At 40.2% G+C, this 12,617-nt stretch overlaps 1 protein-coding gene across 1 annotated transcript in view; it reads right to left on the bottom strand.

The window, feature by feature from the left end:
• Positions 1–2,016: 2,016 nt before the first annotated feature.
• The window catches only part of kif26aa (kinesin family member 26Aa), a 49,359-nt gene continuing 38,758 nt past the window's right edge, over positions 2,017–12,617 (bottom strand). The window contains exons 13-14 of the mRNA XM_008302728.1: positions 9,071–9,221; positions 2,017–2,201 (exon numbers count right to left, since the gene is read on the bottom strand). Coding sequence (XP_008300950.1) covers positions 2,017–2,201; positions 9,071–9,221 — 336 coding nt within the window. The remainder of the gene's footprint in view (positions 2,202–9,070; positions 9,222–12,617) is intronic.

Genomic DNA, 12,617 nt, shown 5'->3' with positions numbered 1-12,617 from the left:
GAACATTTCCACTCAGTTCCACACGCTTCTCTTTTCTTTACAAATAATTATAAAACTGTACAGTACAAAAACAAATAAAAAAAGGTCTGAATATATTATTAAAGGTCTCACATCAGCAGAGGAACTTCACTTTAAAAAACAAGTTTGGCAAAAATGTCTCTTCTTCTAACAAACACAAAAACCTCAGAAACAACGAACCAAACGTCACACATGGAAAAGGAGGAAACGTTTCATGCAGCAACTTTGAGAAGAGCCTGAGGAGGTTTGAAAAGAGACGGACGAAGAGAACGAGTCACAAAACTAAAAACAATGATCCAAGAAAGTCTGACTCCGGCTGTTTTTACACTCAAGACTTTTGTATTCAAGCAATTTGATGACTCATTCTGAAGATTATCAGTAAAAAGTCTCAAATATAAAAACAGATTTTTGTGTATCAGTTGATTTTCAGCTGATATTTAACTCATGCAAATTAGATTTAACACCAAACTCCGCTCTCTCTCTCTTTATTTTTTTTATGCCCACCAAACTCCATTCAAAAACCTGCAGATTTTACACCTTCCCAATCTTGTTGTCAAATATCAGACTTTTTTATTTTAATTCTTGTCACTTTCCATGCACCAAACTTCAGGCAGCGTTTTGGTGGTTTTGTACTGTGGAAATCTTTAGCTGCTTTTAAAGATGTGTAGATTTAACGTGTCTGTGTTCATTTAGATGTCTGGACGAGCCGATTGAAAACGGACGACGTGTTGTCCGTATGTGACGCTGCGCCGCTGGATCTAGATATGAAGATTTACGGCTGTGTTCAGGATTTCAGGTTCAGGCTTACAGTCGCAAACGTCATCAGCTGCAGCCTTTTAGTCACAAATTCACACATAAGACTTTACAAGCTGCAGCATTCGTAACATTTCACTGCTGCAGCCCACTTTCATTTCTAAAAACACAGACGGGACTTTATGCACAGATTTAGTGATGAATTAACAAACAGCTGCTACCACCTGATCCTGGCAACCTAAAGCAGGTTTTCGACAACCAGCTGGAACATTCTCAGCTGCACCGTCATCAGATTTGTGTTTTCCATGTGGCTGAAACAATAACGAGCATAATCTAGTTTTAGGCTAATTAGATGTAATGTGTGACATTTGGCCAGTTTAAAGCAGCTGAATTTTCCGTGAGCAGCTCCTGTTTGCGGCGTGTCCTGGATGTACAGACAACCAGCACCGGATCACTGAGAAACTGAAGGAAACCTAAAAACATCAAGAATCTCAGGCAGGTTCTGAACTGTCTTTTTCTTAGATTTTTAAGTGAATTTAACATCCTCAGAAACTAAAAATCTATTAAAAAAACAAATCACGTCCGTGGTGTGACTAAGTTATGGCTCGGAGAGGAAGTGTGGTTGTTTCTTCTGATTTTCAGCCTTCCTGCAGTAAACCAACATCAACACATGAACACAAACCAACATCTGAGACAAACCACAGAGACTCTGAGTCAGTGTCAAAGGCAGCAAAATAATCCGAGGTTTTTATCGTACTAACTAAATTATTTCTCTTCTGTTGTTTGTCCTTTTCCTGTAAAAACCTAAAAGCTGTTTTTATAAACTCACAGTCTGCTCCCAAATCAAGTTGCATAACCAATATATTCATATCAGCACCATACAAACCAAGAAGATGGATACAAAAGCATCATAAATAAGGAAAATAATACTTAAATAAATGTGTTAAATTAGAGAATAAATAGAAAGGCACTTCCACGTCTGTTCGTCTTCGTTGATCTGATCCAGGACCAGCAGCTTGTCTGAGTGGAAACTAAATCCAGGAGCTCGTCCATCAGTCTGTCACCAACATGTTCGGTCCGTCCACTCACAACCCACAGCTTCCTTTGTTCTGTTCTTGTTCTGTTCTGTTCCTGCTGTGACGCTGCAGCTCACAGTTTGTTTTCTGTCTCCTTCATTCCACTCCTCTGAGGTTCTACTTTCTCTTAATGAATGAATGAGCGAGTGAACGTGAGGACGTTTTCCTCTCACACCTCCACCTCCTGCTGCCCTCCCTGCGCCACGGCGGCCGTCGTCGCGGTGATGTCGAAGCAGGTCTCCATCATGACGCGGGACTTGCAGAGGTTGACGCAGTACTCCAGCTCGGCCGTGACCTGAGCCAGAGCCTCCAGGTACTCCTGGGACTCCCGGTCCAGGTCCTGGTCCACGTCGACTGGAGGCGAGACAGACAGGAGGAGACGGGTCGGTGGTTAAAACGTGAAAAGATGCAGCTCAGACTCAGAACCAGAACTCCTGATATAAACATCTACAGTCGTCCTCAGATGTATTCATATCCTCCCATTAAAGAAGGACAAACCATCTGTCACTGAAACTGACAAAAGTAATAATAAATAAAAATCATGATGTTGCTTTTGAATTGTGGTTCAAGAGAAACATCCATCCATCATCTCTAAACCTTAATCCTCACCAGGGTCATGGGGGACTGGAGTCTATCCCAGCTGACTCAGGGTGAAGGCAGAGGACACCTGGACGCCCTCAACAGAAATATGACACAAACAAACAAAAAAAAACCCCAGCATAACGAGACCCGTAAACTAATATTTAGTTGAACAACCCTTTGAGCCAATCAGGTATTTCTGTAACTCTCCATCAGACTTCTGCACCTGTTGACAGGTGTTTGGATTTCACTGCTCATCAGCAAAGTGCTCTCATTTGTCTTTCCTTTTTGTTTTTTTAAAATTATTCTTTTCAGTCACAATTCAAAATCAATATCTTATTTCACTAAATTATAATTTAGTAAATTTTTATTTATTATAACTTTTTTTAGTTTCTTGTTATTTGAGTGACTTTTGTGGATTTTACCTTTTCTTTAATGGAAGGAGATGAATATATCTGAGGACGACTGTAGATCCTTATCACTACCACAGAGCAAATACTAAGTCCTGTTTTTCATCTCTTTGTTTACAGTTTGCTTCAGTTTGCAGGTGAGTTTTAGGAAACTTATCAAAAAAAAAAAGAAGCATAATTTAAACCAGCTGAGTGACTTCCTGAGTCTTCCTGCGCGTCACACAGTAAATGTGTGCAGTCAGAGATGTAAGAACTCTGCTGTTTGAGGTTCTACCTCTTGAACTCTGCTGGGATGGATGTTTACACCAGCAGAAGCTCTTTTCATGTGTTTAAAGGTTGCTGAACCAGCTGAACTCATCATGTCTGCTGTGAAGACCAACTTTTCACACTTTGATGTGCCAGAAACAAGCTGCTGGGTTTGACTTTAGGGAAACTGAGGGCTGAACTAGAGAGTAACTTTGACAGAGCAAGGCTTTCTTTGAGTTAACCAGCTCTGCAAAACCTGAAACTTCAGAGTCTTAATGGTGGTTTTGTTTGTTAACCAGGTTTTCTGCATCATTTCACTGTTCTTCTGCACAAACTGTTTGCTGCCTGCTTCAACCACAAGAACGTGTTGTTATGATGGAGAGCTACGAGGAAAATAAAAAACATGACAGTAAAAAGCATCACTGTTGCTGCAAATGATGCAAGAGAGGAACACTGGTAGAAAAGTCTTCATCGTAATATGTTGATTTTACTGCTTAGTGATTATTTCTGACAGCTGCACATTGAAGCTGTTTGTTCATTTAAGCATGATGCTCAACACTCAGGTCTGACATCATGAAGAACACGCAGACATCATTTTAGTTTTTGGCCGAATCAAAGTGAACTTATTCTATTGATTGAATATTCTCTGTGACAAATACCATCAGACTGATCAGTTTTATAATCTGTGTTCTACCAGCTGCAGTACCAGCGGTGTGAAACAGACTCGGCAGCCAATCAGGACCAAGCTTTAAAACATATTTTCTGCTTTATCAACTGAATACATTTTTTTTTTTTTTAAAGCAATGTCATGTGCACGGTTTACGCTACTGTCACTGAACAGCTTTTCATTTAGTTGAATTATCATGTTGCGTGATAAAACACACAGAAACACAGATCGGATTCGATAACGGAGCGGATTCTCTCCGAAAATACTGAATGCGGGAGTTTTTTTTCTTTTTTTTTGTTCCAAAAATGGGCGCATAGGGTTTAGAAAACAAAATGATCAGTAACCGGAAAAAAAAGACAATATATTATTCCTCATCTAAGAATCTGTATAATAATAATAATAATAATAATAATAATAATAATAATAATAGACACTTCTTACAACAGATTTAAATCCCAAACTCAGGTTAACTGTGCAGCATCAGTTGCCATGGTGACCCAACACCTCACACTAATCAGGTGGGAACAGAAACGATGAAAACTGTCACTATGGGTTTGGATCGAAGCGATAAAGTACATCAGGTTATAAAATAAAAACTCCATACTGACTGTCAACATTGTTGGTCTTTACAAGTCTGTCCTTGGGAAAATAAATAAAATCGTACCCGTGCTTTTTTGCATCTTCGTTTGTTTACAAGCCCACAGCGTCCTTGACTCTGTTCACACAGTGTTTCTATACAGTCAGTGGGATTTAGGAGCTCCACTCATTTTAATGTGGGTCGCTGCAGGCTCAGAGGAGTGGAACAGATTAGGAATGTCAGCATATATGAACACTGGGAGAGCATTATTCGTTGCCTCGCTTCGGATTTGGGAGGATTTCTAATAATTCTTTTATGTAGTTGTATATTTATTCATACTTTGTCAAGCAGCTGAATTCTGTGTGAACAGACAAACCATCGCTGATCACTGTAACCTGAAGAAAAGTGGAAAATGTAGATTTCCAGGCAGAACAGGTGTGTTTTTCACTGATGAACTGGATTTATTGATATTTAATCTCAATGCACAGCAGCAGTTAAAATGAATCTAAAAATCGGTGTTTCATGTCTGTGTGTTTATCTGACTGAGAGAAGAAGGAGGACTTTTGACACCATCAAACACAAAAACGTTGATTTCGTTTGTGCCACTTTCCAGGGATTTAATCTAAATGATGCTGTAATGACTAAAAGTGATTTGTTCCTCGTAGGAGACGACGCAGGTTTGTGTGTTTAGTATATGATGACCACAGCAGCCTCTGATGGAGCAGGGCATGCTGGGATACCTCAGCAGTCGGTGACTTATGAGCTCTAGTGTTTAAACAGCGAGATGCGACCTGAAACATCATCTCTCAGACCTTCTGCTGCAAACCTTTTCCATCCGCTTTCTGCAGAGTCAAGCGTTTCTTGTGTGAGGAACGAGGAGGCTTTTCTTCGAGGTGACCTGAGAGTTTGTCCCTCTGACAGAAATAATACAAAGATGTTAATATAATCCCTTTTTCCCCCTTTGGCCTGTTTGTATCTGCAGTTTGCACCGACAATCTCCTCCCTAAACAAACGCCCCGGCTCTCGCCTCTGGAGCGCCGCGAGCTGTTTCCTTTTGTGCTTTTGTCCCAGAAATAGAAGCATAATGGATGGAGTTGAGCTGCAGAGGACGAGGTTTTCACCGGCGAGGCTGGAGGCCGCCGGCGGCACTCAGCTGGAAACACACACACTGTTAGTCCACTTTGTGTTTGGGGTCAGGAGCTGCTTACTGCACTCGTTTGCCTTTTGTGCTGCGTGATGAAAAAGGGAGGAGGCAGCGCCTATATCTAGAGTCTGCAGAGAGAAGTGGATCATCTGAAACCTCCGACAGCACTGAAGAGAAACCAGCAACAGACCTGAATGTCTGACTGACGTCTGTGTTTATCAGCACGTCATCGCCATCGCTAGTCTCTGGTTAGAGACTGGAGAGTTATGAGCAGCTTACGAGCTACAAATATGTGAGATTACAAGTTTAAATGAGCTGCTGTTGTTTCTTCCAGCCCTCCTTCTCCCCGTGTTACAGCTGAGAGCTCATGTGGACATTAAAGGACTTTTAAAACCTTTTTCTGCAACCACCCAAAAAATCATGTTCAGTAGATAAATATATGATTCTGTGAGAAATTATTCAGTGTTAACCTCTTAAGACCTGACATCCACATGCATGGACATCACGGGTCATATTACCACAGTAGTTCATTTTTATTTATTTATTTTTAAAATTGTATTATTTTATTATTGTTATATTTTCCCATTTTCATTTTTAAAATATATTTTAATTTTAAAAAATATTTTAAAGACTTTTTTTCTGAATATTTTTTTTTTTAAAGAAAACAAAGAGGAGAAGAAATTAAAAAAAAAAAAAAAAAAGCAAATCAAACAAGAGCTCGGGTCTTAAGAGCTTAAATGTGGACTCAGCTGCTGCACATGAACACGTCGTGTTCTGGTGCTTTTATTTATACTTTCCTCCGTTCTGACACTTCAGCTCCTCTCATCCACTTCATAGTCCAGTTAATAGTGAATTAGTTGTTTCTTAGTGCTGTTTCCATTCTTTACCGTTAATTTCATGCAGTGGGGCCTGAAAAAAATCATCCCACAGCACACAGAAACGCAGCGTGCCACAGCATCACTCTACCATCATGCATTGCGGCGGTCTGTCTGTTGTTAGCGGATGGCTGCTCGGTATTTTCTACTGATTAAACTCCTTAGATGTCTTAACCGTACAGCTCCTCTGAATGAGCAGCTTTATACTCTAATGAATCTACTATGTGGTAAATACAGTGAAACAGTGAGAGGACGATTCTCACACCGATTCGTCTTTGTAGCAGCACGACGTCTGGACCAGAGTCCATTTATGAAGTTCACATTTACATTTACGGCTGCAGACTTATTCTAACAACAGCACTTATTAACTGATGTGATCTTTCTGTTGAGCTCCATGCAAAACTTAAAGGGGAACAAATGTAGAAGAATCATTTTAGGACATTTCCAGATGAAGATGAAGCTTAAATAAAGATTCTCCTGCGTCTAATGTAATGGCTGCTTGTTTCTGTTCAGTTCTGATCTAAACGCTGGTGAAGACGTACCAGCAGTCTGACTCATCACAGACAGTCGCCAAGTTCAATGTGAGTATGGCGTTAATGAAGAGTTTTAAATGTGAATAAATCATTTTTAAAAGGTTGAACAACTGAAATAATATTACGCAGTGTATAAATATTCCAGACACAAGCAGCACAAATGCTCTGTACAATAGTTTTAACCAAACTGTTAGAATAAGCTGCAGCCCACGGACTTGTTCTTAAACATCATTAAATACTATATTAGTGATCAACACACCTGTTAACACCTCATACAGATTTTTATAAATGATGCACCAAACAATCTAAACACCTCTTATTAAAGTTGTATTAGTCGCTTCAGGACCGTGTGAACTGCTGATAAATGTTCGTATCTGATAAAAACAGCTTCATCTCCGTCCTCATACCAGCTGACAGGAATTCGTGACACATCCTGCGTTAATCATCACGACTCGCTGCTTCACTGAAACCTGCTCAGATCGACTTTAACAAACAGCCGCGAGCTCAGACTTATCCTGTTGTCACCTTTTAATTTGAAGCTGTTGTGCTTAAAGTGGTAGCAAACCAAAGTTACCTTCCTGCACAGCCAAACTGCATTCTCAATTATGTTTTATTACAAATACGTTTCTAATCAATGTATTTATTTTATGACTTTACTGTTGCTCGTTTTCAGACAACCAATCACATGTTAGATGTAGTGGGACTTGTCACCACGGTAACCCAGAAAGATGCTTCAAACATGTGGTTAAAGGGTCATATAAATGTGGTTTTGATCCAAATCACGGCACTTTTCCTACTAAAAACCAAATAATCTGGGTTAGTAACCTTCAGCAGGCTTCAAGCGTCTAATGAAACACTAAATTCTCCTGAACCCGACCAGACAGTGAAACCCAAAAGTAAACAACTACAGAAAACGAAACTGAATTCTGAGAGTCATGGTCCTCAGAATTCAAAACCTGGTCCTCTGGTTAAACGTCTGGTCCCTGGTTTCTGCCACCAGCGACCCCTCCAACCTCCCAGTATGGACAACTGAGATGTTTTCATACTGGCCACCTTTCCCACCATGTGACAGGTTGCAAATTACTTTTACTTAAAAATAAAAATAAAATGATGTTCCCTTCAAAGCATATTTAAGAATGCAGTTTAGTTGTACAGAAATGTAATTTTGTGAGATTAGCTTGCAGCAAACTGACATTAGATGGTCTTTGTGTTCATCTAATGTTCAGCATTGTGTCTCTTTTTGCTCAGTTTTTGGTCTCCACCACCCACTGAGAGAATACTTTGCTGCTTAATGCTGCACTGAGGTCTGTATGTTCGTGTTCTGACACAGTAATGCTTCATTCTTTAGAGTAAATCAGTCACATTGATTTATATGCAAAACTGGTTGAAATAATTTTACTTTACTGGAAATAGTTTTCACCAGTTTGAGGGAAATTCTTTGGACTCAGTGGAGGGAAAACATCATCTTATGCAGGTATTTTTATAGATTGATCAATACTGGAGCTTTGACGCTTCTACTAATAATCATATGTGAGACTTGGAAAGATTGAAAATATATCTTGTGATAGTAGTGGATAGACTCCAGCCCCCCGCGACCCCAGTGAGGATTAAGCTGTGTATAGATAATGGATGGATAGTAGCGTAAAAAATAAAATAAACAGACGACATTAGCGGGCAGTGCTGCTGTTTCTCAACAATCTCCAATAGATCTCTGAACTTACCTTAATTCTGAGTCTTGTCAGCTGACATAAACACTAAACCACTGCTGTATGTGTGATAAGCTGACACATGGGCACAGAGGATCTATCAGCTGGGCTTTATCTCAAAATATACATCTAGAGACGTTTTTACAAACACAAGGTGTTTCTGTACTTCAGGAGAACATGCAGCACTCCTCTCTTAATTAGGATTTTTAGATTCCTGCTCCCACCTCAGCAGGCCGAGCTGTTTGTGTCTGATGTTTGCTGGTGTTCAGCTTTTCCTCCAACAGCTGCTGCAGCTGGAAACAGGCCGAACCAAAAGCAGAAAAATTGAAGCCGTTCAGCAAAAACAGTGAGCTGAAACTGTAAAGCTGCAGTAAATCCGAGGGGAGCTGCAGATTCAGCTGATAATTGGCTTTCAAACCGCTTTAATTCGAGGCTGTTTGAGAACCAGCGCCGTGTAAAGTGTATTTAACAGCGGCCCGTACTCACACTCTCCGCTCCATTTGCTCGGGTGGAGCATCAGCCGGCTCTTGGCCTCCTCCAGCTCCACCTTCAGCCTCTCGTGTTTGCTCTTCAGCTCTCTGATCTGCTGCTGCCGCTTCTCCAGCATCCTCAGCCGGGCGTTGAAGTAGAGCAGACCCTGAGGACCAAACAAACGGGAGAGTCACACCCAGAAACCCGCCGATGTCTCCCAGCAGAGGCTCTGAAGTGAAGTGAGGACGGAGTTTGGTTTATGGAGGTGAGAGCAGGAGGAGGAGGAAGAGGAGGGATTACCACAAGTTCCTGCTCTCAGCCTTCAATCTGTGTCCACTGCTGGATTTAATTAGGAGTCAGCCAGAGATAAAATTAGCATGGGCGCTAATCTGCTGTCTGTAGACTTAATCTGCGGGACAAACGCTGAGAGGAGGATTAAGGACAGCTGAGGACGGGCAGGTGACAGAGACGCTGAGCTTCTCTTAATTACAGCTGTTCAATACGAGGAAGGTCGTTTCTGCAGAATCATGTCGACGTCGTCACAGACACGTGGCTTTAAAAACACTACTCAGGACTTTTGGGGTCTTCTGGACCCCAGGCCATTTGGTTTAGGTGACAGGTTTTGTTTTTTTATTTTTGAAGATTGTTTATTTTTGCATTTGGAACCAAAAATACGTCAACTTATCAGAACATTTATTCAACATAGTATAAAAGTCTATAATGAATACCAACAAATATTTTGCACATATTCTTTCTTGGGGTCTGATGGACCCTGAAAGACCCTCTAAGTGTGACAACATAAAGTCCTGAATAGAGTTACAACCACTATTCCAGCTGCATCTTTCATTTCAGTCACATTTAGCGCCTCAGAACAACAGATTTCACTCGTGTGACTCCAAATTGTTTTCTAACTCTGTTTTCATTTCTGTTAATTTGGTATATTTACGGTCATATCTGTGTCTTTGTGGTCATTTTGCATCCTTTTTGTCTTTGCTCTTCAGTTTCACATCTGTTAAGTTCGGTCTTTAAATACGAGGAAAAGAGTGAAATCAATACACTCATGCTTCAGACTAAACCTTTCTAAATGTTTCCAACAATTCTCTTCACTGACAGTTAATCTGTTGGTTATATGTTTGATTATTCAGTTAGATTTAAATAATATATTTAAAAAAAACTCTCCCTTACAGTCAACCACAACCCAGTGTACTATCATAGATGTCTTGCAGATTAAAGGTCTCAAACTCCTTGATAAAAAAAGCACAAATTTAAGACCTGAATCCAGCTAAACGGCTTCACTCTACCTACTTACTAAATTACTGCAGCTCTAATGTTAAATTTGTAGATGTGTAACCGCTCTAAGTATAATTCAGTTTAGTTTGTGTTTCCTCATGAAGTGGAATCAACCGCTAAATGAATCGAAGCTGTTTTTAATGAAAAGAACATCATTCACTGAAAACAGCCACTTGATGCTACTTTCACTGTTCTGCTCATATTGTGCAGCTCCGAGTTAAAACAGTTTTGTTGTTCTGCACACTGAGGGTTGAACGGAGGCCGAGCACGTCCGTGTTTGCAATTATTCCTTCAACGTCCTTATCTGGAGATGATGAGTTAATTATTTGGAGGGAACAAAGCTCGCTCCGTTATGATAACGGGTTAATTTATACCAAGAAAACTAAAGGTCGTGATGATTAGGTTAATTCATAACGACTTTTGTTTTCTGAAGATTGTGGGATAATTATGGGGAGGTATAAAAAAAAAAAGAGTGTCTGGTTCATTTGATCACCTGATCTGAGCCTCCAGGATCCCGGTGAGGACCGACGACGGTCTCTAGAGGATCACTGAAGTGCACTCGGCTGTGAAGTTGCAGCCGAACTCGTCTGAATGTTATCTCAGAGAGACACAATGCAGCCGCGTCTGTGTGAGACCTCGACTGAAATACAGCCCGATGCATCGATCAATAACGGGCGGCTCCTCCCTAATCTGACATTTTCAGTTCAAATCCGCTGCCACAGTTGTCAAGATGCCATCTATGCGTGATGGCATGTTGTGTGCAAACAGAGGAGCTAGCTTTGGTTTCTAAAGCCCCTGATTCAGCTTCTATTTATCTTATTTACAAGAATATGAATAAAAAGAAAACAGGTGACAAGAAGCTTCTCTCAGCATCACAGAGGTTTTCCTGAGTGCTTCATACATTAGTTAACTATTTAATTTCTGTTTTATGAAGGCAAGAGGGGAAACCCAAGTCAACATCAGCATGCTGGTGTCTTTATAGAAGTGAATCATGCATGATTAATCAATAATCGCCCAATTAACAGCATAATGAAGAAACAGAAAAATGGAAATGCAAGTCAAAAATAGCATATTGCTAATTTGTAAAGACCCCACCAAAGGTTACTAGTCATGTTTTCAGGGGAGCTCACATCATATTGAGAGGGAACAGCCTTTAGTTTGTTTTCAGTGATGATGAAATAATTCACTTGCTGTCATGAGAATGCTGTTTTTTCAAAATAATTATCTCGGGATTATTTGCAAGCATGGCCGCTCTTAGCTTCCATAGAATTGTATAAAATATCAATTTTACTGTAGGTTTAAAGACAAAATTACATCAGCTGTAAAAAAAAAAAAAAGAAAAAAGCCATCAGGTTCAACTCTTAAATCCAGCAGCAGTGTTGTTGTTTTATTGTTTATCCTGCAGAGTGACAGCACAGATGGTTCTAGCAGCTGATTAACAGTTTCTGTTCTGGCAACAGAAAATAAAAATCACTGATTTGTTCACTCCAGGACGAATGTTGGGATTCACTGACTGTCAGCGTTGGTATTTATACATAATCCATGTCCCTATAAAATAACTTAATTAAAAAAAAATGCAATACTTAGGCTCTAATGCAGCTGCTTCTTTCAGTCTGTTGTCTCTGTGTCCCGCCCACAGCGCTACCTGATTGGTTACACAGCGTAGGTAACAGCCAATCAGCGCTGAAGGATAAATGTTCAAAAGGTTTGTTTTGAATGTTGGAGTTTGTGTTATTCTAAATGCAATATTGGTTCTAAATATTGGTTATCGGCCTCGTTGATCACTAATAAGCCCTGAAAATAACCTGCTGGTTATTCCCTGTATGACAGCGCCACTGTTTCTACTTTGACAATGAAACTAATCGTCTCACTTAATTTTTCTTCTTGTCATCAAACCCCACGTTTAAACCAGCAGCGAAGCCTCCACTGACTTTTGTTATACATCTAATTCCTCGGAGCTGCACAGCTGCTTTGTTGCTCTAAAGCCTATTACAGCATCAGTGAGTCACACTGTTGGACAGAAACATACATGACGCTGTAATTTATTCTAATTTAATCCCCCATGCTCCACTCTGCTTCCACAAACACTAACGTCCCACTGGAAGTAGTCCCTAACTAATGCATATGCGTGTTTGACAAAAAAGCTGCAGCTGTTTGACAAAATGTAGTCATTTAGCCGTTTAGTCAAATGTCCCTAAACGACATGCAGCTTTCTGGTTTAATGTGGTGAATGTTTACCAGCGTGCAAGTCTAGATTAAAACAGAAACTGTA

Source organism: Stegastes partitus, unplaced genomic scaffold, assembly GCF_000690725.1.
Source record: "Stegastes partitus isolate 25-593 unplaced genomic scaffold, Stegastes_partitus-1.0.2 Scaffold1864, whole genome shotgun sequence".
In the NCBI taxonomy this organism is placed as follows: domain Eukaryota; kingdom Metazoa; phylum Chordata; class Actinopteri; family Pomacentridae; genus Stegastes; species Stegastes partitus.
The sequence above is the reverse complement of the archived record's forward strand: the minus strand, read 5'-3'. Positions and strand labels throughout refer to the sequence as shown.